Consider the following 23,962-nt stretch of genomic DNA (forward strand, 5'->3'; position numbering starts at 1 on the left):
TTTGAGGTGCAGATGCATTTGATTTTGAGGAATTCCCATTTATCTATTTTTTTCTTTTGCTGCTTGTGCTTTGGGTGTCAAGTTAAGGAAGCTACCTCCTACTACTGGGCCTTGAAGATGTTTCCCTACATTTTCTTCTAAAAGCTTTATGGTGCTAGTTCTTCTATTTAGGTGTTTAATCCACTTTGAGGTTTTTTTTTGTTGTTGTTTGTTTGTTTACACAGGGAGGCACTGGGAAGAGTTAATTTTTGTGTAGGGTGTAAGATAAGGGCCCTCTTTCATTCTCTTGGCTATTGATATCCAGTTCTTCCATGCCCAATTATTGAAAAGACTATTTTGCCCCAGTTCGGAGGATTTGGGGGCCTTGTCAAAAATCAGTTGGCTGTAGATTTGGTGGTCTATTTCTGCACTCTTGATTTGATTCTGTTGGTCAATGCTTCTGTCTTTGTGCCAATACCATGCTGTTTTGACCACTGTGGATTTAAAATAGGTTTTAAAGTCAGGGAATGTTAATCCTCCCACTTCATTCTTCTTTTTTAGGATGCTTTTAGCTATTTGGGTCTCTTTTCCTCCAGATGAATTTGGTAGTTGCCTTTTTCAAATCTTCAAAGTAGGCTGTTAGAATTTTGATTGGTACTGTGTTGAATCGGTAGATCAATTTGGGGAGAACTGACATTTTAACTATATTTAGCCTTCCTATCCATGAGCAGGGAATGTCTTTCCACCTACATAGATCTCCTTTGATTTCTTTTGCAATGTTATGTAGTTTTCTCTGTACAAGTTCTTTATGTCCCTGGTTAAAATCATTCCTAAGTATTTGATTCTTTTAGCTGTTATTTTGAATGGAATTTTTTCCTTAACTGACTCCTCAGCTAGATCATTGCTTGTGTATAGAAATGTTACTGATTTTTGCACATTAATTTTAGATCCCACCACCCTGCTGAATTTATTAGCTCAAGTAACTATGTTGTAGATTTCTCTGAATCACGTCATCTGCAAATAATTAAAGTTTTACTTCTTCCTTTCCAATTTGGATGTCTTTCATTTCTTTTTCCTGCCTGATTGCTCAAGCTAGAACTTCTAGTACAATGTAGAATAACAGTGGTGACAGAGGGCATCCTTGTCTCATTCTCAGTCTTACAGGGAAAGCTTTCTGTCTCTCACCATTGAATATGATGCTGGCTATGGGTTTTTCATTTATGCCCTCTATCATATTGAGGAAGTTATGTTTGATTCCTACCTTTTGAAATGTTTTTATCAAAAAAAAGGATGTTGAATTTTGTTGAATGCTTTTTCAGCATCAACTGAGATGATCATGTGATTTTTCCCTTTTGATTTGTTAACGTGCTGTATTACAGTAATTGATTTTCTTGTATTGAACCATCCTTGCATTTCTGGTATAAACCCCACTTGGTCATGGCATATAATTCTCTTACACTATTGTTAAATTCAATTTATTAGTATTTTCTTGAGAATTTTTGCATCTTTGTTCACTAGGGAGATTAGTCTGGAGTCTCGCTTTCCTATACCATATATATATGTATTAGTTAGGGTTCTCTAGAGAAACAGAATCAACAGGGAACACTCGCAAATATAAAATTTATAAGTGTCTCCATGACCGCAGGAACGCAGAGTCCAAAATCCGCAGAGGAGGCTGTGAAGCCGATGATTCTGATGGATAGTCTGGACGAACTCCACAGGAGAGGCTCACCAGCTAAAACAGGAAGAGCCTGTCTCTTCTGAATCTTCCTTATAAGGCTCTCAGTGATTAGATTAAGCATCACTCATTGCAGAAAACATGCCCCTTTGGCTGATTACAAATGGAATCAGCTGGGGATGCAGCTGACATGATCATGATTTAATTCTATGAAATGTCCTCATCGCAACAGACAAGCCAGCACTGGCCCAACCACTACTTGGCCAAGTTGACACATGAACCTGACCATGACAATATGGTATTAAAGTGATGTTAGCTTCATAAAGTGAGTTAGGTAATGTTCCTTTTTCCTCAATTTTTTGGAAAAGTTTGGGCAAGATTGGTGTTACTTCTTTTTGGAATATTTGAGAAAATCCTCCTGTGAACCCATTTGGCCCTGGGCTTTTCTTTGTAGGAAGATTTTTTTATGACTGATTGAATCACTTTACTTGTGATTGGTTTGTTGAGATCTTCTATTTCTTCTTGAGTCAGTGTAGCTTGTTGGTGGGTTTCCAAGAATTTGTCCATTTCATCTAAGTTTTCTAGTTTGTTGGTGTATAGTTGTTCACAGTATCCCATTATGGTTTTTAAAAATTTCTTCAGGGTCTGTGATAACAAAACCCCCCAATTTCTGATTTTTGTCAATTTTCATCATCTCTTTTTTTTTCATTCTCAGCCTTGCTAGTTGTTCATCAATTTTATTGATTTTCTCAAAGAACAAATTTTTCTCTTGCTGCTTTCAAGATCCTCTCTTTCTCTTTGACCTCTGACATTCTAACTAGTAAGTGTCTTGGAGAACGCCTATTTGGGTCTATTCTCTTTGGGGTGTGCTGCACTTCTTGGATCTGTAAATTTAGGTCTTTCATAAGAGTTGGGAAATTTTCAGTGATAATGGAAGACCATTAGTTTTTCTCCTCCTTTTCCCTTCTCTTCTCCTTCTGGGACACCCACAACACGCATACTTGTGCGCTTCATATTATCATTCAATTCCCTGAGCCCCTGCTTAAATTTTTCCATTCTTTTCCCTATAGTTTCTGTTTCTTTTTGGATTTCAGATGTTCCATCCTCCAGTTCACTAATTCTAACCTCTGTCTCTTGAAATCTACCATTGTAGGTTTCCATTGTTTTTTTCATCTCTTCTACTGTATCTTTTATTCCCATAAGTTCTGTGATTTGTTTTTTCAGACTTTCCATTTCTTCTTTTTGTTCATCCCATGCCTTCTTTATGTCCTCCCTCAATTTATTGATTTGGCTTTTGAAGAGGTTTTCCATTTCTGTTCGTATATTCAGAATTAGTTGTCTCAGCTCCTGTATCTCATTTGAGCTATTGGTTTGTTCCTTTGACTGGGCCATATCTTCAATTTTCCTGGTGTGATTTGTTATTTTTTGCTGGCATCTGGGCATTTAATCAGATTTCCCTGAGTGTGGGACCCAGCAGGTTGAAAGACTTTCCTGTGAAGTCTCTGGGCTCTGTTTTTCTTATCCTGCCCAGTATTTGGTGCTTGTCTGTCTGCAGGTCCCACCAGCAAAAGATGTTGTGGCTCCTTTAACTTTGGAAGACTCTCACTGCTGGGTGTGTGGTGGAGACAGAGGAGAGGTTGTAGGATGGTTTTAATGGCTTCAAATTGTGAGGTCCTGGGATCTGAGTTCCTTGAGAGAGGAATTCCACCTTAGTTGTGTTTCACCCCTCCCGCGGGGAAGATTCAGGTGGTAGAGAGCCCTGAAAGCAGCCTGTTTCTGCGTTCGGGGCAATTGTAACCTATGTAAAATCCTAGCGCTGAGCCCAGAGGCAATGAAGCCTCCATAGAAACAGCCGCAGAAGGCTCTGTTTCGCCCCCTTTTCTCTTTTTCTGTTAGCCCAATCGACAATTTCCGCCTTGATCAGTTTCGCCTGAGCTGCGGGCCTATTTTTAGTAGTCAGAAGTTGTTCATTAATGCCACTATTGGTGTTAGGTTGGGCTCAGTCTCTACTACTGTTGGAGACTCTTTTCTTTCCCTCCGGGAAGTCGCATGTCGGGGAGGGGCGCCAGCTGCTGTGGCTTGGGGAACCGCTGTTTGGATGCTCCCAGCCAGCCTGGGAAGCCGCATGTGTGGAAGTGGCTGCGGTCGCCGGCCACCACGGCTTGGCGGACCGCTTTTCCGAGGCTCCCAGCCGGCCCGGGAAGCCGCGCATGGGGGAGGGGCGCCGGCCGCCGTGGCTTGGGGAACCGCCGATCCAAATCTCCCAGCCGGCCCGGGAAGCCGCGTGTGTGGAAGGGGCTCCGGTCGCTGGCCACCGCGGGTTGGGGGACCGCCGCTCCAAGGCTCCCAGCTGGCCCAGGAAGCCGCGCGTGGGGAGGGGCGCTGGCCGCCGCGGCTTGGGGAATCCGATCCAAAGCTCCCAGCCGGCCCGGGAAGGAGAGAGGGAGCTCCGGCCGCCAGCCGCCGCGGCCCAGGGAAGCGTGCGCCTCTCGGGGACCTCACCGCAGCGGAGACTCTTAGCCGGTCCAGCCATTCCAGAATGGGGTATGCTGTGTGTTTGGTCTCTATCGTGGCTCCGGGAGCTGTTCTGTGCTGTTTCTAGTTCTTTAGTAGTTGTTCTGGAGGAGGAACTAAGACCCGCGCGCCTTACTAAGCCGCCATCTTCTCCAGAAGTGAAAGAACAAATTTTTGGTTTTATGGATTTTTGCTATCATTCTTTTGTTCACCCATTCATTTGATTCTGCTTTAATCTTTGTTATTTCTCTTCTATTTGCTTTGGGGTTAGTTTGTTGCTCTTTCTCTAGTTTCTCCAGGTGAGCAGTTAAGTCCTCGATTTTTGTTCTTTATTCTTTTTTGATATAGGCATTAAGGGCAATAAATTTCCATCTCAGCACAGCCTTTTCTGTATCCCATAAGGTCTGATATGTTGTATTCTTATTTTCTTTTGTCTTCAGATAACTACTGATTTCTCTAGCAGTTTCTTCTTTGACTCAGTAGTTGTTTAAGAGTGTTATTTGATCTCAATATATTTGTGAAAGTTCTCATTCTTTTTTTTTTGGCATGGACAGGTACCAGGAATCAAACCCAGGTCTCCAGCATGGCAGGTGAGAACTCTGCCAGTGAGCCACTGTGGCCTGCCCCATTCCATTTTGATCAAAGAAAGTGCTTAGAATAATTTCAATGTTTTTAAATTTATAAAGACTTGTTTTGTGTCCCAGCATATGCTCTATCCTGGAGATTGTTCCATGAGCACTAGTGAAGAATGTATATCCTGGTGTTTGGGGATATAACGACCTATATCTGTCATTATTAGTCTGTTAGGTCTAATTCATTTATCAAACTGTTTAAGTTCTCTATTTCCTTGTTGATACTCTCTCTAGTTGTTCTATCTATAGAGGAGAGATAGTAGTGTGTTGAAGTCTCCTATTATTATTGTTGAAACATCTATCACTCTCCTCAGTTTTGCCAATGTTTGTCTATAAACATTTATGATTGCTATTTCTTCTTGGCGAACTGTCCCTTTTATTAATATACAATGTCCTTCTTTGTCTCATGATTTCTTTACATTTAAAGTCTACTTGGTCTGATATTAATATAGGGACTCCTTTTTTTTTCTTTGATTACAGCTTGCATGGAACATCTTTTTCCATCCTTTCATTTTCAATGTATTTGTATGCCTGCATCTAAAATGAGTCTCTTAAAAGGAGCGTATAGCTGGTTTATATTTCTTAATCTATTCTGCCAATCTATCTTTTAATTGGTAAGTTTAGTCCATCAACAAAGTTATTACTATAAATGAATTTCTTTAATCCAGTACGTTACCTTTATTGGTACTCTAAAATTCTGTGCTCTCCTCCAGACCTCCCTCTCCTATCTTTTTTTTTTTTTTTTTTTAAACCAGCAGAATTGTCTTTAGTATTTCTTGTAGGGTTGGTCTCATGCTGACAAATTTCCTCATCATTTGTTTGTCTGTGAACATTTTAATCTCTCCCTCTCTTCTGAAGGATAGTTTGTTTGGGTACAGAATTCTTAGATGGAACTCTTTCTCTTTCAGGATCTTAAATATATCATATACTGTCTTCTTGCCTCCATAGTGCCAGATGAGTAGTCTGAACTCAGCTTTCTGTGGTTTCCCTTGTATGTAGTTGTGCTGGTTTGAAAGGAAGTATGCCCCCTAAAAAAGCCATGTTTTAATCAAAATCCCATTTCATAAAGGTAGAATAATCCCTATTCAATATTGTATGTTTGAAACTTTGATCAGATCATCTCCCTGGATGATGTGATTTAGTCAAGAGTGGTTGTTAAACTGGATTAGGTAACGACATGTCTCCACCCATATGAGTGGGTCTTGACTGGTTTATTGGAGTCCTATAAAAGAGGAAACATTTTGGAGAATAGGAGATTCAGAAAGAGCAGCACCACAAAGCAGAGAGTCCACGAGCCAGCAACCTTTGGAGATGAAGAAGGAAAACGCCTCCCAGGAGCTTCATGAAACAGAAAGCCAGGAGAGAAAGTAGCAGACGATACCTTGCTCACCATGTACCCTTCCAGCTGAGAGAGAACCGTGACTGTGTTCACCATGTACCTTTCCAGATGAGAGAGAAACCCTGAATATCATCGGCCTTCTTGAACTAAGGTATCTTTCCCTGGATGCCTCTGATTGGACATTTCTATAGACTTGTTTCAGTTGGGACATTTTCTCAGCCTTAGAACGCTAAACTTGTAACTTATTAAATTCCCCCTTTCAAAAGCCATTCTGTTTCTGGTATATTGCATTCTGGCAGCTAGCAAACTAGAACAGTAGTAGACTGTTTTTCTCTTGCCACTTTCAAGATTTTCTGCTTCTCCTCAACATCTGACAGACTGATTAGTATGTGTCTTGGAGTAGGCCTATTTCGATTTATTCTATTTGGAGTTCATTTGGCTTCTCTGATTTGCATATTTATATCTTTTATAAGGGCTGGGAAGCTCCCCCCCATTATATCCTCAACTAATCTTAGCCCTTAACTCTTCTCTTTTCCTACTGAAACACTGATGATGATGACGTTATATGTCACAATTAAAAATGTAAAAAAAAAAGATACAAGCAAGCAAATATCACTTTAAAAATCAAGTCTGGCAGTCTATGCCAGGAAATGTGAGCAATCAAAAATTTTTATTATATTTTATTTTCAAAAGTAATGAAGATATAAATATTAAATTTGACTATTTGAGATGTTATAGTTTGTATTACAGTCTGTGTTCATCACAAGGAATAGCTCTCTTAATTATAACTAGATGATACTAATTCCATTTGTAAAGTTAATTGTAAGATACATGCAGTCCAAGTTCAGTACAAAAAGCTTTGTCTAATCATATATTTGAGCAAGATGAGAGTGTCTTAGAGTACAGGAAGCCCTTTCAAAGGAAAGAACAGATTAAGATTGTCTTTGTGATATATTTCAGTCTCAAATACCAGTTTTGTCTTCCTAACTGGAATGTAAAGGCAAGGCTGTGCAGATCAATTTTGTTTTCTCTATGATTTTTTCAAAACAGGTATCAAACAAATAAATTATGGAACAACCACAAAACAGAATACAGTGAGGCAGATCTCTTTGTGCAAAAAGATCTCAAAATATGTTATTTTAGAAGACAAAATCCAGATGCAGAACTCTATCTTTTGTATTTAAAAAGACTAATGTGCATGTTAAAACATACACAAATATCGCCAGAAGGCTATGTAAGTGGTTACATTTTTGAAGGAGTATGCCAAGGATTCTATTATATGCTGTTTGGATCTTTTATTTTTAGCATATATTATTTATAAAATTAAAAAAGAGTTTATGTATATAGTTATAAAATCAAGGTGATACATCACTGTGAAAATAAAGGATATGGAAACAGATCTGTCTCAAAGACTGGAAGAAATCAAAGAGGCCAAAGCCTCCAGGGCTTTCCAAAATCAAGTAGGCAGGACTACATTCTAATCACAGTGGTTTGGTCACACATGGCAGAATGAATTCATTTGGAATTTTTTGTTGTGTTCATTGCACCATCTAGTTTATAGATCACAATGACATCTGTTTTCAATGGGGACCTCCTTCTTGATTCCGAAACCACATCTAATCAAAAATTTAATATATATATATATAAATTTCTAATTTCAGCATTAAATATTCATACTTACTATGTACAAAATATTGGACTAAAGTCATAGGATATACAGAGAAGTAGTACTATATAAGTTACAGTCCCTATCCCCAGACAATCAATCCAGTGGGGAAGACACTAAATGAGCAGAATGAAAAAACTAAGCACAGTAAAATCAAGCAGGCAAATGGCTGGAGATTACTAAAGGCAATTGCTGAGTTCAGGGAAGGGAGAGATTATTATAGACTGAAATGGTTGTGGAAAATTTCACAGAGGATGTGGCTGCTGTGATCTGTCCATTTAAAAATAAGGGTAGTGTATACCTTTCAGTGAGACAGTACAAGTGAAATGCTTAGCACAGGTAGGGACTCAAATTTAGAAATAACACAAAAAAACAACAGGAATTTGAGCCTTTAAAGACCCGATGGACAAAATGGAAAAAGCTGTTCTGATTGACAATACAATGAAATAGATGAGTAACCAAGTCAAACACTGAACCTAAAGATTCAGCAGTCATCTGCACGTCATAGCATACACTAGCATGCTAAAAGGTTTGGTCCTGAACCTCTGTTACTAAATATTTTTATCAGTAATTTAGCAGAAGTTACAGAATATGTGCTCTTCAAATCTGTTCATGACACAGAGAGGGTCAATGACATAATAAAAATCAGATTAAAAAGTAATAAAATATAACAAGGAAGTTAATAGTTAAGGCCCTACACTTAGGACTAAAATACAAAATGCACAAGTACAGGAGAGTGAAGACTGCTAAGTAGGAGGTAGTATGATAAAGACTTTTACTGATTTTATTTGTAAGTAAACCCAACATTTATGTATTTTGCCCACCTATTTGCATTCTACAAAATCCAGATGCCATTCTTAGAGACTATGGACTGGTTACTTGAGCCCTTTTCAAAGAGAACAATCAGGTGATAAGGGAATTTAAAGTGACATGTAACAAATGGACACGGAATTTGGAATTCATGATCTGAGAAAGCCAAAATATTCTTCATCTTATCACATGGAAGAGGAATTCAACTTAGTTATATGATACTCTACAAAGAGAATTAGAGCCATTGGTTGGAAGTGGAGACACTTCTCATTCACCTGAATACAAAAAAGAACTCTACCGCTTTCAGAGCTATACAGGATCAGATGGACTACCTTGAAATGCAGTGAATTCCCTTCAGTGTAAGTGTTCAAACATAAACCGAATAGTAGACATTACAAGGATAATTAAATAAGATAATCTTTCAGATGACTTCCTGGAGCTTATGATTAGAATCTTTGAAGCATTTATTCCCACCAATCAACAGATGATCATTCCCTCCTTTGAAACCCCACAACATTGTCCTTGTAATTCTCTTACATCTCTTAGCTTATTAAAACATTTTCTAATTACTTGATTACATCTTTAATTACTATATTATAGAATGTAAGCAGCACTACATGCTCTTAGCATTTTGCAGATGATAAACATGCAATAAATATTTGTTGAATAACAACAATGATAACTGCTGCCATTTATTGAGACTATATAATGTATCAGTTACTGGCTTGTTTTCTAATCATTATCTCATTTATCACATTATATGAAGGCAGCAGTATTTTCAGTTTACATACATAGTAAAAAAAACTGAATTTATTCAACAAATAATAAGAGGAGGTATGCTCTTAGTAGGAAAACTTTGTAACTGCTAATTTATTTTGCAGAAATGAAAGCAAAGTCGGTTTTAAGTTCAAAAGCTAAAGACCATAAAGCCTTCTTGTGGTCCTTAATAGAAACCCTTGGTTACTGTAAGGCATTTATTTATGAGGGTTGTTCACTGAGGTTTTTTCTTTCTTTTTTTTTTTCTTAAAGAGATTTAACCATGAGCAACCGAATCAATGAAATAATACTAGAGTAAAATAGGGAACAACTGAGATCATTGGTGTACCTGCCTGCTATGCATCAGGAGCCTTAGAACAGTTAACACCCAAAGCTAAGTTCACTAGAAAAGGAAATACGATATCAAGACACAAGCTATTAAACTTACCTCTATCTCTGCCAGTTGAGAGACATTTGAAAATAACCATCCTCAGATCCAGTCCCTCTTTAAGCCATATTTTGTCCATAATCTTTATCATCTGCAAAGCTAACATATCTTGCCGTAGATCTTCACCAACCTTGAGATCAAGGAAACAAAAGTAAAACTTGTAACTTTCCCAAAAGATTTAATAGATTACAAACTATACACGCTATAGGGAGAAGGTTGTAAAAATAGGAAAGGAAGTTAGGGATAGCGAAAAAAAAGTTAAGAACTGCCTTTTATTCTTCTGTGGCATTCTTGAGAGAGTTACTTAATCCCTTCATCTCTCAGTTTCCTAATCTATAAAATGGGGACAACTACCTAGCTCATTGGGTTTTTGCTGTTGTTGTTGTTATTGTTTTTGCATGGGCAGGCACCAGGAATCGAACCTGGGTCTCCAGCAGCTTACAGGGTTTTCATGTAATGGTTAAATGAGTTAATATATGTAAATCACATACTACATGGCCAATAAATTTTTTTTAATACCTTTTTGTTTTTTGCATGGGCAGGCACCAGGAATCAAACCTGGCCCTCAGGCATGGCAGGTAAGAATTCTGCTCCGGAGCCACCATTGCACCACCCTGTCCAATAAATTTTAATTATTTAAAATTTAAAATGATAAATGCCAGAAAGTTTGAACTTCAGTATTCATCTCTAGGCGTTCATTTCTCAGATATATAAGAGCACAAAACTGAAGATCTACTAAGCTATAGCTCTTACTCATGGGTAGATAATGATAAAAAATAAGGTTCTTTGGCTAGAGCTTAGGCATGATTTCTTTAATACTACAAGTGTTAGCCTCTCTCTAGTCTGAAAAATGTAGATAAATTGATGGTATTCTTTTATTTCATTTTTCTTTAAACTTTTTTATTGTATAGCATAACATATATACAAAGCAAAGAAATAAAGCAATAGTTTTCAAAGGACTCTTCAACAAGTAGTTACAGGACAGATCCAGAGTTTGTCATGGGCTACATACGATCCTCTCATTCTTTTATTTCTTTTTGTTCTCTAATTATTTTTTTATATTTCTGGACATTGAGTTTGAAACGGCAGAGTATAAGGGAGAAGGATACAGAAAATGTCTATATTCCCATTATACTCTTAAAAGGTAGGCCTTATTACTACTGCATTTTACAGATGAAAAAAGAAGCTTAAGTAACTTATCTCAAGGCCACACCTACTGGAACCAAAACTCAAACCCACACAGTCTGACTCCATAACCAATTCTTGTAACCATGCTGCCTGAGCCTCTTCTCTATGCTTCTAAAAAGAAGCAACTCATTGTTTAGCATACTGGTTGTGCTGCTTCTGAGTGAGGCCAATCTCATGGATTCCATGCAGGACAGTATATAAAAATGCTTCAATTCTGATGTATAGTTTAGCCTAAATTTCTTAAATCACAGTAACAGTAGTATTCTATAAGCTGAGTGGCCTGGATTGGTAGATTCTGAAAAGTATAAATTTCTCTGACTATTATGAAGCACTATTACAGGGCAAGAAGAAATCATCAACAAAGTCTATACAGTTTTCCAAATGAATGTACTGTCCTTTCTAGAAATCCCACCTGTAAACATGATTATAAATTACCAATACAAAAGCTGAATAAATGGAAAGACTTACAATGTTCTTGCATTGGGAAACTTATAAAAAATGTTAACCCTTGGGAAACTTTCACTTTCATCACTTCCAGGAAGATGAAGTAGACATACTTTTGCCTATTCTTTCCCCTAAACAGAATTAAAAGCCTCTGACATTATATATAAGCAAATTTAAGAAGACTCTGATAGGTAGATTAGAGAAGACAGATGGGCTAGGGACCTTGGGACCCAAGAAATAATAGAGTGGTGAATTCCTAGGGTTTTCGTTTTGTGTTATATATCGCAGACCTGGAGGCGTACAAGGCAGCAGCCCAGAAATATCAATGGCTGCAGAGAAAAGAAAAAAAAAAAAAGCCCCAACAAAAGCCTGCCCTCTCTAGCCTAAGAACTAGGACAAGGGCAGCCCAGCAACCTGGGCTGTAAAAGAAGACTTTTATATGATAACCCTTCTACTCCAGCCAAACACCACCGAAAAAACTGTTGCCCCACCCCAATCCATGCCAGTAAAGGCCACGGGAGTAGCCTGGACTTTCACCTGCACCAGGCTGCCATGAGAATCTATAATTTCCACAGCAAGAGTGATGTCAGAGAAGGCCTAACAGGGAGCTGAAATCTTCATCACTACCAAGTGATAATGAATTCACTACCTTACCCCTAGGAGAGTCAAGATCTTCACCACCTCAGTGGTAACAAAGCCATACTGTTTCCTCCCATGGTGGCCACATAAGAAATAGTCAAGTCACATAGGAAATAGGAATGAGGTGCTCCTTCCTCCCAATCAATGGAGACCTAATAAGGAGCTGGAATGCCCACCCACATCCAGCAATCATGAGGAGTATCCCTATCTGAAGTATTATCCGAGGGCAAATGAGGCACCTGGACCTTTAACTCCATCTGGCAATAAGGAAGCAATACCTACCCTTCCCATGCAACAGTGGTGGCAGAAACCAGCTAAAACAATGTAATTAAGATCCAGCTTCTCATAACACAATACCCAAAACGTCCAGATTTTTATAACAAAAAAAAATCATTCATACAAAGAACCAGGAAGATCTAAAACTGAATTTAAAAAAAAGACAATAAATAGACGCCAACATTGAGATAACAAAGATGTTAGAATTATTTGACAAAGACTTTAAAGCAGCCATCATAAAAAGTGCTTCAACAAGCAATTATGAGCACACTGGAAACAAATGAAAAAATAGAATATCTCAGCAAAGATATTAAGAACCAAATGGAAATTTTAGAACTGAAAAATACAAAACCCAAATATAAAAAACTCAATGATTCTACATTGGGCTCCATAGCAAAATGCAGGCAACACAGGAAAGAACCAGTAAACTGGAAGAGAAAATAGAAATTACCCAATATGAACAGTAGAGAGAGAACGCACAGGAAAAAAATGTGAACAGAGCTTCTAGGACTTCTGGGACTATAACTAAAGGGCTAACATTTGTACCACAGAAATCCCAAAAGACAAGATGAAGGAGGTGGGGCTGAAATAATACCCAAGGAAATAATGGCTAGAAACTTCCCAAATTTGGCAAAAAAACACAAACTTACAGATTCAAGAAGACAAGTAAGCCCCCACACAGGATAAATCCAAAGAAATCCATACAAGACATCATAACCAAACATCTGAAAACTAAAGACAAAGAAAAAAATCTTTTAAGCAGGGAGAAAGAAAGGACAGCTTTGCCTAGAGGGAGAAACAACATAAATATCAGCGGACTTCTAATGAGACACCATGGAAGGCAGAAGAAAGGGGCACATTCTTCAGCTGTCGAAAGAAAAGAACTGTCAACCCTATATCCAGTGAATATCGCCACTGGGAATGAAGGGGAAATCAAGACGTTCTCAGATGAAGAAAAACTAAGAGAATTCGTCACCAACAGACCTATCCTAAAAGAATGGCAAAGGAAGTTCTTTAAACAAAGGAAATGATAAAACTGGGGACCCTGAAACAATAAGAAAGAAGATAGAATATGTTAAGCTAACATAAGGTAAATGACTCTCCTTTTTCTCTTGAGTTATATAAATTATGTTTTACGGTTGAAGCAAAAATTATAACACTGATGTCGTTCTAAATGTATACTGAAGAAATATTCATCACAATTATAAAAAGAAGGTAAAGGAACTTGAGGTAAGACTCCTATACTTAAACTAGTAAAATGATAATATCAGTAGACTGTGATATAATGTAATAAATACAGAAGCCATTAAAAAGCTATACAGAGAGATACACCTCAAAACAATAAAGATTTAGAATGGGGGAGGAGTACATAACCAAGATAGGGCAATAAGTGGTTCCAGAGTTCCATACCACTATGTAAATTTTAAACAAGAAGTAAAAACACCTATCTCAAAGTGCAAAAAAGAAAAAAAAAACAGTTAAAGGGTTGCAGTAATTGGGCAGGCACTGAATTAAGAAAAAGGCAACATTAAAACAGTGAAAAAACTCATGGAGTCATTGCTGGCCCTTTCCTTTCCCACTTCCTGGCTCAGTGCAAAGTCAACCAGGGCTCTGCAGGTCCCTAGTCCCAATTACAGAGGAAGCAGAGTAATCTTTATGCATATACTAGGGTGTATATATGTTTTTATCAGTATGTCCGGTGACAGTGTGAAATACTGAACCAAGATACTCATCACAGGCTTGCTGTCTCAGAATGTGCCCAGCATGCAGAATCAGACCATAGGACAGTCAATATGTGTAAGAAAGCAATTAAACTGCAGCTACTAGGACAAAGGATTTCCAGCTTTAAGACATATAATATATTACCCAGAAAATGCAGGAAAGACTATTTCCTAGGGGATACAGGGACATTTCAATCCATGTAAAAAGGAATAATTCCTAAAGCCACACACAGATACTCAGAACTAGTGAAATGCTCAGAAAAGGCTGGGAAGACTTTGCTTTCACCTCAGGCTGTTCTTAGACCCATTGCTACAATGGCTAAACTCAGAAAGATAGCACATGAACATGGCAATCTGCAAAGCCCAAGAAAGGTCTTTTCTTCTCTTTTGTTAGGTCCAGGCATTCAAGGAAATCTCGTCATAACACTAGCTGGAACTTTAAGGGACAGATGACTCAGTGACTAAATGCCAGAGTTAATATATTAAAATATTAAAATGTCCAGTAAGCAAAAAAAGATTAGAAGATAAGTAAAGAAAGAAGAAATGATGGGTCATACAAAGGAGCAAGATAAAGCATTAGAAACTATCAATGAGAAATATGAGACATTGGATATATCAAAGACTTTTTAAAAATTCTCATTAATGTGATCAAAGGGCTAAAGGAAAGCAGAGACAAAGAATTAAAATAAATTAAGAAAATGACAGATGGCAAAAAAGAAAGAATATCAATAAAGAGAGAGAAAGCACAAAAAGGAACAAAGCAGAACTGAAGATAACAGTAACAAATAAAAAATGCCCTAGAGAAGGCTAACAACAGACTGGAACTGAAAGAAAAAAACAATCAGTAAACATGAAGGTAGGCAACTGGAATTTTTCATTCTGAGGAAAAGAAAAACAAAAAGAAAGTAAGCATAGTCTAGTCATCATGAGAGTCCCAGGAGAACAGAGAGAAAGGAAAAGAAAAAATATTCAATGAAATAATAACTGAACACCTCCCAAATTAATGAAAAACATAAATATACATATCCAAGATGCTCTACAAACTTCAAGAAGGATAAACTCAAAGAGACAAACACTGAGACATATAATCAAACTGCCAAATGTCAAAATAAAAAGTGACTTCTGAAAGCTACAAGGGAGAAGCAAAGGGTCACATAAAAGGGAGATTCAATAAGATTAAATGCTGAGTTCTCATCGTCCATAGTTATGATATGTTCATTATTGTTGTAATTTTTGGAAAAGAAATTTGATGGAAGAATTGTTAAACTGCCATATAAAAAACAAAGTAACCCTATTTTGCTCACCTTAAACATGACATTAATTTCTTCTCCCATAGGATCAGCATTTACCATTGTGACTTTTAAGGGAACAGCATTAGAACTGAAAAACGAACATGACTGCAAATACAACATATTTAAATTAGAAAGATAACACTGGAATAAAAATGGAATTAAGGTTTTTATTGTCGTAGGCATTTTCTCTTTCTCTTGCTCCTTTGAATTATGGCAAACAAAATAACATATGTGAACAGCTTCTTGCATTGTTTGGCAGATAACAGGTCTACAGAAATATTTTTTGAAACTTAACAATGGCATATATGAATAAAATGTTATCTACTCTCTAGAAAGGGAAACAAAACCTTAAAAACTTGACACAGAAACTTTTAAAGTCTGAGTTTTCAAAATGATGTAATCCCTCCATTGTGTACTAAGTCTTGTGATACTCTAATCCCTTCTCTAAACCACACTCATCCAGGATGAGATCTCTACTTCTCCTATTTATAGTACAATTATAATTAATAATTAGCCATGTGATTAAATATTAACACAAAATTTAACAATATCATTAGCAAAGATCTAAATCTTGTGTTTAAATAAAACTGATTAAAAATTGATTTTAAGATGATAAGACCAATTTAAAAGAAACAACAACAAAACCCACAGGAGAAATGTAAAATTTCCCCCAGTGACATAATTATACCACTCAAGCACCAGCAGTTAAATCTCAATATAGGGTAGCCATATGTTAATTGAAGTAAAAAAAAAAAAAGAAGACACCCAATTTGAGAGACTTCTTTGGATAATTTTTACTCTGGCCTTTCAAAATCACAGGGACATTAAATGGATGAATTAATTTTTTGCATTTGCTGAACGCACATTAAAGAAATTTCAGCTCTTGCTGAACATGTCACCAAATGGATTTAGTTAAAAAGATCAGTGTTGGACGGGGTTTAGTTGAAAAAATCAGTGGTGGATGGGGCTCTGGGACAGGTATACCAGTCCTACATTGCAGATGAGGTTATCAATCTTGACAATGGTCAAGATTTTTGCAAACAAGCCAGGACAGAAAAGTTCAATAGTAACAACAGCTGCTTTAATGAGGGCATTAATCTTATCCACTGTGATGGTGACCTCATTGTCATGGAGGATGAGGATTAAGAATATGCAGACAAGCTCAAAGACAGAGGCCATAGGGTGGGCCAGGGCTGAGCAGGTAGCTACTGGGCTGTTGCCAGATGAAGCGAGGGTCTCAACCCAACCTGGCCTTAGCTTCCTCAGAAGAACCAAGCACCTTAGCAGCAGCTGAGAAAAGTTCAATTACTTTCTGATAGCTCTAAAAAGTGCTATAAATTTAGTAAGAGTCTCTATGTTCTTTCACAAGTGGAGAAAAGCCTTTGAGTCTCAGCAGTCTTATCACTGGAATTACAACATCTGACTCATGTAGCTGTTATACCACCGTAGATAATTATTTATTTTGAGGTGGCAAATAATTTTACTTTGTTTTTCTTTTAGAAATGATTTTTAATATCATAATGTAGATAAATGTAAACCAGACATCCATACATACTTATAACAAACAAATGCAGATTTTAGCCTCTTTTGCCTTAAATATACCTGCCAAATTGCCTTTTTTCAATGAATTATTTAAAAATGTAGTACATTTTAATATTTCACCTTAATATTTAATTCCTTTGCAACAAGACTTGGATTGAGAGGGAGACGGCAGTTATTTCTTAGAAAAAAGGACTGTACTCGTTCCATACTTCTTTGGAGGACAACCTAAGGAAAAAGATTGATAATTCAGGTATAAATGAAAATGAAGAATCTGTTTTGAAACAAAATTATGCTACAGACACAATTCTAAGGAATACTTTTCTTAAATTACAACTAAAGGAGGTGTTTTATTATAAAATACCCACTTTTAAAATGGTTAAAAAAAGTTTTTGCTAAAGAGAGTTAATTTTTGTTATAAATACAAAATTAGAATGGGCAAAGGCTGTAATTATATCCCCTATATTTATATTTTTAAATATTAACACAAAATTTAATATATCAAATATTATTTAATATTTAAATATTAATATATTTTGGTCAACCAAATATATAAAAATGTTAAACGTCACTAATAATTAAAAAATACAAATTAAACAAAAATAAGATGCAATTTTTCATCTGCCACATAAAAGTTAAGGTAACATCCAAAACAAGCAAGAGGATGGGGATCCTTTCATAATTACTGTGGGGCAAAGGGAGGTGTATGTAGGCATAGCACTTTTTGGAAAGCGATCTAGCAGAAAAACTATCATAACTAAAAATGTACATAGCCCTTGACTTACCTATTCTCTTATAGGAATATCCTATAAAGAAATACTAACAAAGATGCAAAAGCTTTATGTTAAAATTCAATATAGCGCTGTTAGAAAAGGGGAAAAAATGGAAACAATCTACATAGAGGCAATGGCTCATAGTTTATAGATCACGTAATATACAACCATTAAGAAAAATGAAGTGTAACTATATGTACTGGTATGAATTCTCCAAGATAAAGAAAAATAACCCCCCCTTATAATTTTCCCAAAAGCCAAAATGATCTTGAAAAAGAAGAGCAACATTGTAGGATTCATATTTCCCAACTTCAAACTTACTACAAAGGTGACCAAGATGGTGGCTTAGTGAGAGGTGGGATTTAGTTCATCCTCCAGAGCAGCTAGTAAATAGCCAGGAACAGTACAGAACAACTGCTGGGGCCATGTCAGTGACCGGACGCACAGGGTACCAGATTCTGGACAAACTGGACCAGTCGCGAGCCCACCCAGAACCGTGAGTTCCCCAAGCCGCTAGGAGCCAGCTGCTTTTCCCCACAGGCTGTTTCCCAGAAGGGAAAGGAAAGAGATTTTACCAGCAGCAGGGGCTAAGCAAAACTAAGCTCCAATTGTGGAATTAATTAACAAATTCTGATCACTAAAAACAGGCCCCCAGTTCAGCGGAACCTTGAGCAAAAGTTGAGGTTGTGATTTTCGCCCCTGTGCAAAGTGGGCAGGGCTGCCAGGAAAAGAAAAAAAAAAAAACCAAAACCAGAGGTTTTTTGGATTGGACAGCACAAAATACTTGAAAGGGTCTGGGCCCTGAATGAAAGAAGGGGGCACATAGGATCTGGAGATACACAGAGCAATGTACCAATATAAGCTCTTTATTGGCAAGCCCAAGGAACAGGGATCCTGCTCTGAAAAGCATTTTTTTTTCTTTTCTTTTTTGTGGCTGTATTTCTAAGGCTTGACTGCTCTTTGGATACAGCTGCATGGATTCTCAGGTTCCAACTGCCCCAGGCATGGGCAGAATTAAGCTTGTTTGAGAGTTTGTCTGGGGGCTGTACCTTCCCCAGGAGAGGGGTGGGGCCCAGATCAGGTGGAATCCCTTTCTCAAGGAATTTAGACCCAGGGTCTAGAAAACTGAAGCTATTAAAGCCAGCCCACAACTTCTCCTCTGTCTCAACCACACCCCCTGAAGGGAGGGAGAGTCTACTGAAGTTAAAGGTACCGCATTACATTATGCTGGTGGGACCCGCAGGCAGAAAGTGCCACATACTGGGAAAGATAGGAAAAACACCAAGTCCAGAGGTTTCACAGGAAAGTCTTTCAACCTGCTTGGTCTCACCCTCAGGGAAAACTGACGCAGGTGATTCTTTCCTCCTGAGAGGAGGCCATTTTGGTCTGGGAAAAGATGAATGGGTTCTCTAAGGCCCAAGCAGACACTCCTAAGGGGGGAGGGGGGGGAAGGCACCATACAGGGAGGGTTACAGAAAACAAGAACTGTAAACCTCTGATCTGTTAAACAAAACCTAAGCTAGAGGTCTCGAATAAGCAGAACTGAATGCCAAAGAACACGAAGACAAAAGAATCATCCAGCAAGAAAATCCTAGGTAAAAAAAGTGAAAACAATCTCCAGAATAAACTAATCAAGGAAATTATAAGCCTAGATGCCAGCAAAAAATAACAAATCATACTAGGAAAATTGAAGATATGGCCCAGTCAAAGGAACAAACCAACAATTCAAATGACATACAGGAGTTGAAACAATTGATTCAGAATATTTGAACAGACATGGAAAACCTCATCAAAAAGCAAATCAATGAACCGAGGGAGGATATAAAGAAAGAAAGGAACGAACAAAAAGAAGAAATCCTAAGTCTAAACCAATCACTGAACTTACGGGAAAGGTACAGCAGAAGAGATGAAAAGAACAATGGAAACCTACAATGTTAGATTTAAAGAGGGAGAAGATAGGATTAGTGAACTGGAGAATGGGACATATGAAATCTGACAAGCAAAAGAAAATATAAGGAAAAGAATGGAAAAATATGAGCAGGGACTCAGGGAATTGAATGATAACATGAAGCACACGAATATACATGTTGTGGGTGTCCTAGAAGGAGAAGAGAAGGGAAAAGGAGGAGAAAAACTAATGGATGAAATTATCACTGAAAATTTCCCAACTCTTAGGAAAGACTTAAAATTACAGATCCAAGAAGTGCAGAGTACCTCAAACAGAATAGATCCAAACAGACATACTCCAGGACACTTACTAATCAGAATGTCGGATGTCAAAAAGAAAGAGAATCTTGAAAGCAGCAAGAGAAAAAAATTTATCACATACAAGGGAAGCCCAATAGGACTACGTGTAGATTTCTCAACAGAAACCTTGGAGGCAAGAAGACAGTGGAATGATACATTTAAGATACTGAAAAAGAAAAACTGCCAATCAAGAATTCTATATCCAGCAAAATTCTCCTTCAAAAATGAAGGGGATGCAAAGTCCCCTTGGGGGAATGATGAGAAAGGGGTAAATTTCAAATTCCCCCAAGTGGAGAATTCTTGATCTTCTCAAAAGCAGTGGCGACAACCAAAGCAATAGACTGAGCAGTCAATCTTGGGGTTTGTTCATATGAAAACTCAACCCCGCAAAAGAGAGACTATGCCTACTTAAAATTAGGCCTAAGAGTCACCCACAAGAGAACTTCTTTTGTTGCTCAGATATGGCCTCTGTCTCTCAGCCAACACGACAATCAAACTCACAGCCCTCCCCCATTCTATGCGGGACATGACTCCCAGGGATGTGACCTTCCTGGTAATGTGGGACAGAAATCCTAGAATAAGCTGGGATTCAGCATTAAGGGATTGAGAAAACCTTCTCGACCAAAATGGGGAAGAGGAAAATGAGACAAAATAAAGTGTCAATGACTGAGAGACTCAAAACAGAATTGAGAGGTTATCCAGGAGGTTATTCATTTTTTTTGCATATTTTTATCATCATGATCATTTCTTAGAACATTTGCATCAATTCAGAAAATAAATAAAAAGACAACAGAAAAAAATTCGTACATACCATACCCCTTACGCCTCCCTTTCATTGATCACTAGCATTTCAATCTAAATTTATTTTAACATTTGTTCCCCCTATTATTTATTTTTATTCCATATGTTCTACTCACCTGTTGATAAGGTAGATAAAAGGAGCATCAGATACAAGGTTTTCACAATCACATAGTCACATTGTAAAAGCTATATCATTATATAATCATCTTCAAGAAACACAGCTACTGGAACACAGCTCTACATTTTCAAGCTGTTCCCTCCAGCTTCTCCATTACATCTTGACTAGCAAGGTGACATCTATTTAATGCGTAAGAATAACCTCCAGGATAACCTCTCAATTCTGTTTGGAATCTCTCAGCCATTGACACTTTATTTTGTCTCATTTCACTCTTTCCCCTTTTAGTTGAGAAGGTTTTCTCAGTCTCTTGATGCTGAGTCTCAACTCATTCTTGGGGTATTCTCAATCTCTTGATGCTGAGTCTCAGCTCATTCTAGGATTTCTGTCCCATGTTGCCAGGAAGGTCCACACCCCCTGGGGGTCATGTCTCATGTAGACAGGGGGAGGGTGGTGAGTTTACTTGATGTGTTGGCTGGAGAGAGAGGCCACATCTGAGCAAAAAAGAGGTTCACTTGGGGGTGACTCTTAGGCCTAATTTTAAGTAGGCTTGACCCAGTGGAGGTTATTCTTATGCATAATATAGGTATCACCTTTTTAGTTAAGGTGTAATGGAGAGGCTAGAGGGAACTGCCTGAAAATGTAGAGCTGTGTTCCAGTAGCCACATTTCTTGAAGATGATTGTATAAAGATATAGCTTTTGCAATGGGACTATGTGATTGTGAAAACCTTGTGTCTGTTGCTCCTTTCATCTACCTTACCGACAGACAAGTAAAACATATGGATAAAAAATAAATAAATAATAATAGAATTTGAATAATACAATGAAATGTTAAAATAAATTTAGTAGCTTGAAATGCTAGTGATCAATTAAAGGGAGGGGTAAGGGGTGTGGATTTTATATTCATATCTAATTTTTCTTCTTTTTATCTTTGCTGATAGTCTTCATTTCTACACTCTTTTCCACACCTCTCTCTCCTGTCTTGTCCCTGTCTATCTCTAGTGCTCCCTTCACTATTTCATGCAGAGCCTGTCTCATAGTCACAAATTCTCTTAGTGATTTTTTTGTCTGAAATAGTTTTCATTTCCCCGTCATCTAGACAAAGGATCAATAAAGAAACAGAGAATTTGAATAATACAATAAATGAGCTAGAATTAACAGGCATTTATAGAACATTACACCCCACAACAGCAGGATACACCTTCTTCTCAAGTGTTCATGGATCATTCTCAAGAATAGACCATATGCTGGGTCACAAAGCAAGTCTCAATAAATTTAAAAAGATTGAAACCATACAAAACACTTTCTCAGATCATAAAGGAATGAAGTTGGAAATCAATAATAGGCAGAAAGCCAGAAAATTCACAAATACATGGAGACTCAACAACACACTCTTAAACAACAAGTAGGTCAAGGAAGAAATTACAAGAGAAATCAATAAATATCTTGAGGCAAATGAAAATGAAAACACAACATATCAAAATTTATGGGATACAGCAAAGGCAGTGCTTAGAGGGAAATGTATTGCCCTAAATGTCTATATCAAAAAAGAAAGCAAAAATAGAAGAATTAACTGTCCACTTGGAAGAACTAGAGAACAGCAAAATAACCCCAAAGCAAGCAAAAGGAAAGAAATAACGAAGATTAGAGAAGAAAAAAATGAAACTGAGAACATGAAAATAATTGAGAAAATCAACAAAATCTGAAGTTGGTTCTATGAGAAAATCAATAAGATTGATGGACCCTTAGCAAGGTTGACAAAAAAAGAGAGAGGATGCAAATAAATAAAATCAGAAATGGAAGAGAAGACATAACCACTGACCCCACAGAAATAAAGGAGTTAATGAGAAAATACTATGAACAACTTTATGCTAATAAACTTCACAATGTAGATGAAATGCACAACTTCCTAGAAAGGCATGAACAACCAACAATGACTCGAGAAGAAATAGACAACCTCAACAAACCAATCACAAGTAAAGACATTTAAGCAGTCATTAAGAAGCTCACAAAAAAGAAAAGTCCAGGCCAGATGGCTTCACATGTCAATTCTACCAAACATTCAAGAAAGAATTAGTACCAATTCTGCTCAAAATCTTCAAAAGAACTGAAGAGGAGGGAAGGCTACCTAACTCATTCTATGAAGCCAACATCACCCTCATACCAAAGCCAAACAAAGATATTACAAGAAAAGTACAGACTTTTTTTCCTCTCTACTGAATATAGATGTAAAAATCCTCAACAAAATTCTTGCAAATGGAATCAAGCAGCACATTAAAAGAATTATACAGCATGGCCAAATAGGATTCATCCCAGGTATGCAAGGATGGTTCAACATAAGAAAATCAATTAATGCAATACACCATGTGCTTGTTTGAAAGGATGTACGTACGCTAGAAAAGCCATGTTTTAATCAAAATCCCATTTCATAAAGGTAGAATAATCCCTATTCAAAACTGTATGTTTGAAACTGTAACCAGATCATCTCCCTGGAGATGTGATTTAATCAAGAGTGGTTGTTAAACTGGATAAGGTGACAACACATCTCCATCCATTTGGGTGGGTCTTTCTTTCTTTCTTTCTTTCTTTTTTTTTATTCTTTTACATGGGCAGGCACCGGGAATCAAACCTGGGTCCTCGGGGTTGGCAGGCAAGCATTCTTACCTGCTGAGCCACCGTGGCCCGCCCTTTGGGTGGGTCTTGATAAGTTTATGTAGTCCTATAAAAGAGGAAACATTTTGGAGAATGAAGGAGATTCAGAGAGAGCAGAGAATGCTGCAGCACCATGACGTAGGGAGTCCACTAGCCAGCGCTTTGGAGAAGAAGAAGGAAAACACCTCCCAGGAGCTTCATAAACCAAAAGCCAGGAGAGAAAGCTAGCAGATGACGCCATGTTCACCATGTGCCCTTCCAGCCAAGAGAGAAACCTTGACCATGTTCGCCATGTGCTTTCTCACTTGAGAGAGAAACCCTGGACTTCATCACCCTTCTTAAATCAAGGTATCTCTCTCTGGATGCCTTTGACTGGACATTTCTATAGACTTATTTAATTAGGACATTTTCTCGGCCTCAGAACTGTATACTAGCAACTTATTAAATTCCCC

At 37.6% G+C, this 23,962-nt stretch overlaps 1 protein-coding gene across 1 annotated transcript in view; it reads right to left on the reverse strand.

Annotated features, from left to right (window-relative positions):
• Positions 1–23,962, reverse strand: part of PIK3C2A (phosphatidylinositol-4-phosphate 3-kinase catalytic subunit type 2 alpha) — a 195,882-nt gene that overhangs the window by 39,773 nt on the left and 132,147 nt on the right. The window contains exons 20-22 of the mRNA XM_077114133.1: positions 17,045–17,149; positions 15,395–15,487; positions 9,823–9,952 (exon numbers count right to left, since the gene is read on the reverse strand). Coding sequence (XP_076970248.1) covers positions 9,823–9,952; positions 15,395–15,487; positions 17,045–17,149 — 328 coding nt within the window. The remainder of the gene's footprint in view (positions 1–9,822; positions 9,953–15,394; positions 15,488–17,044; positions 17,150–23,962) is intronic.

The sequence above is a fragment of the Tamandua tetradactyla genome, chromosome 8, assembly GCF_023851605.1.
Source record: "Tamandua tetradactyla isolate mTamTet1 chromosome 8, mTamTet1.pri, whole genome shotgun sequence".
NCBI lineage: Eukaryota > Metazoa > Chordata > Mammalia > Pilosa > Myrmecophagidae > Tamandua > Tamandua tetradactyla.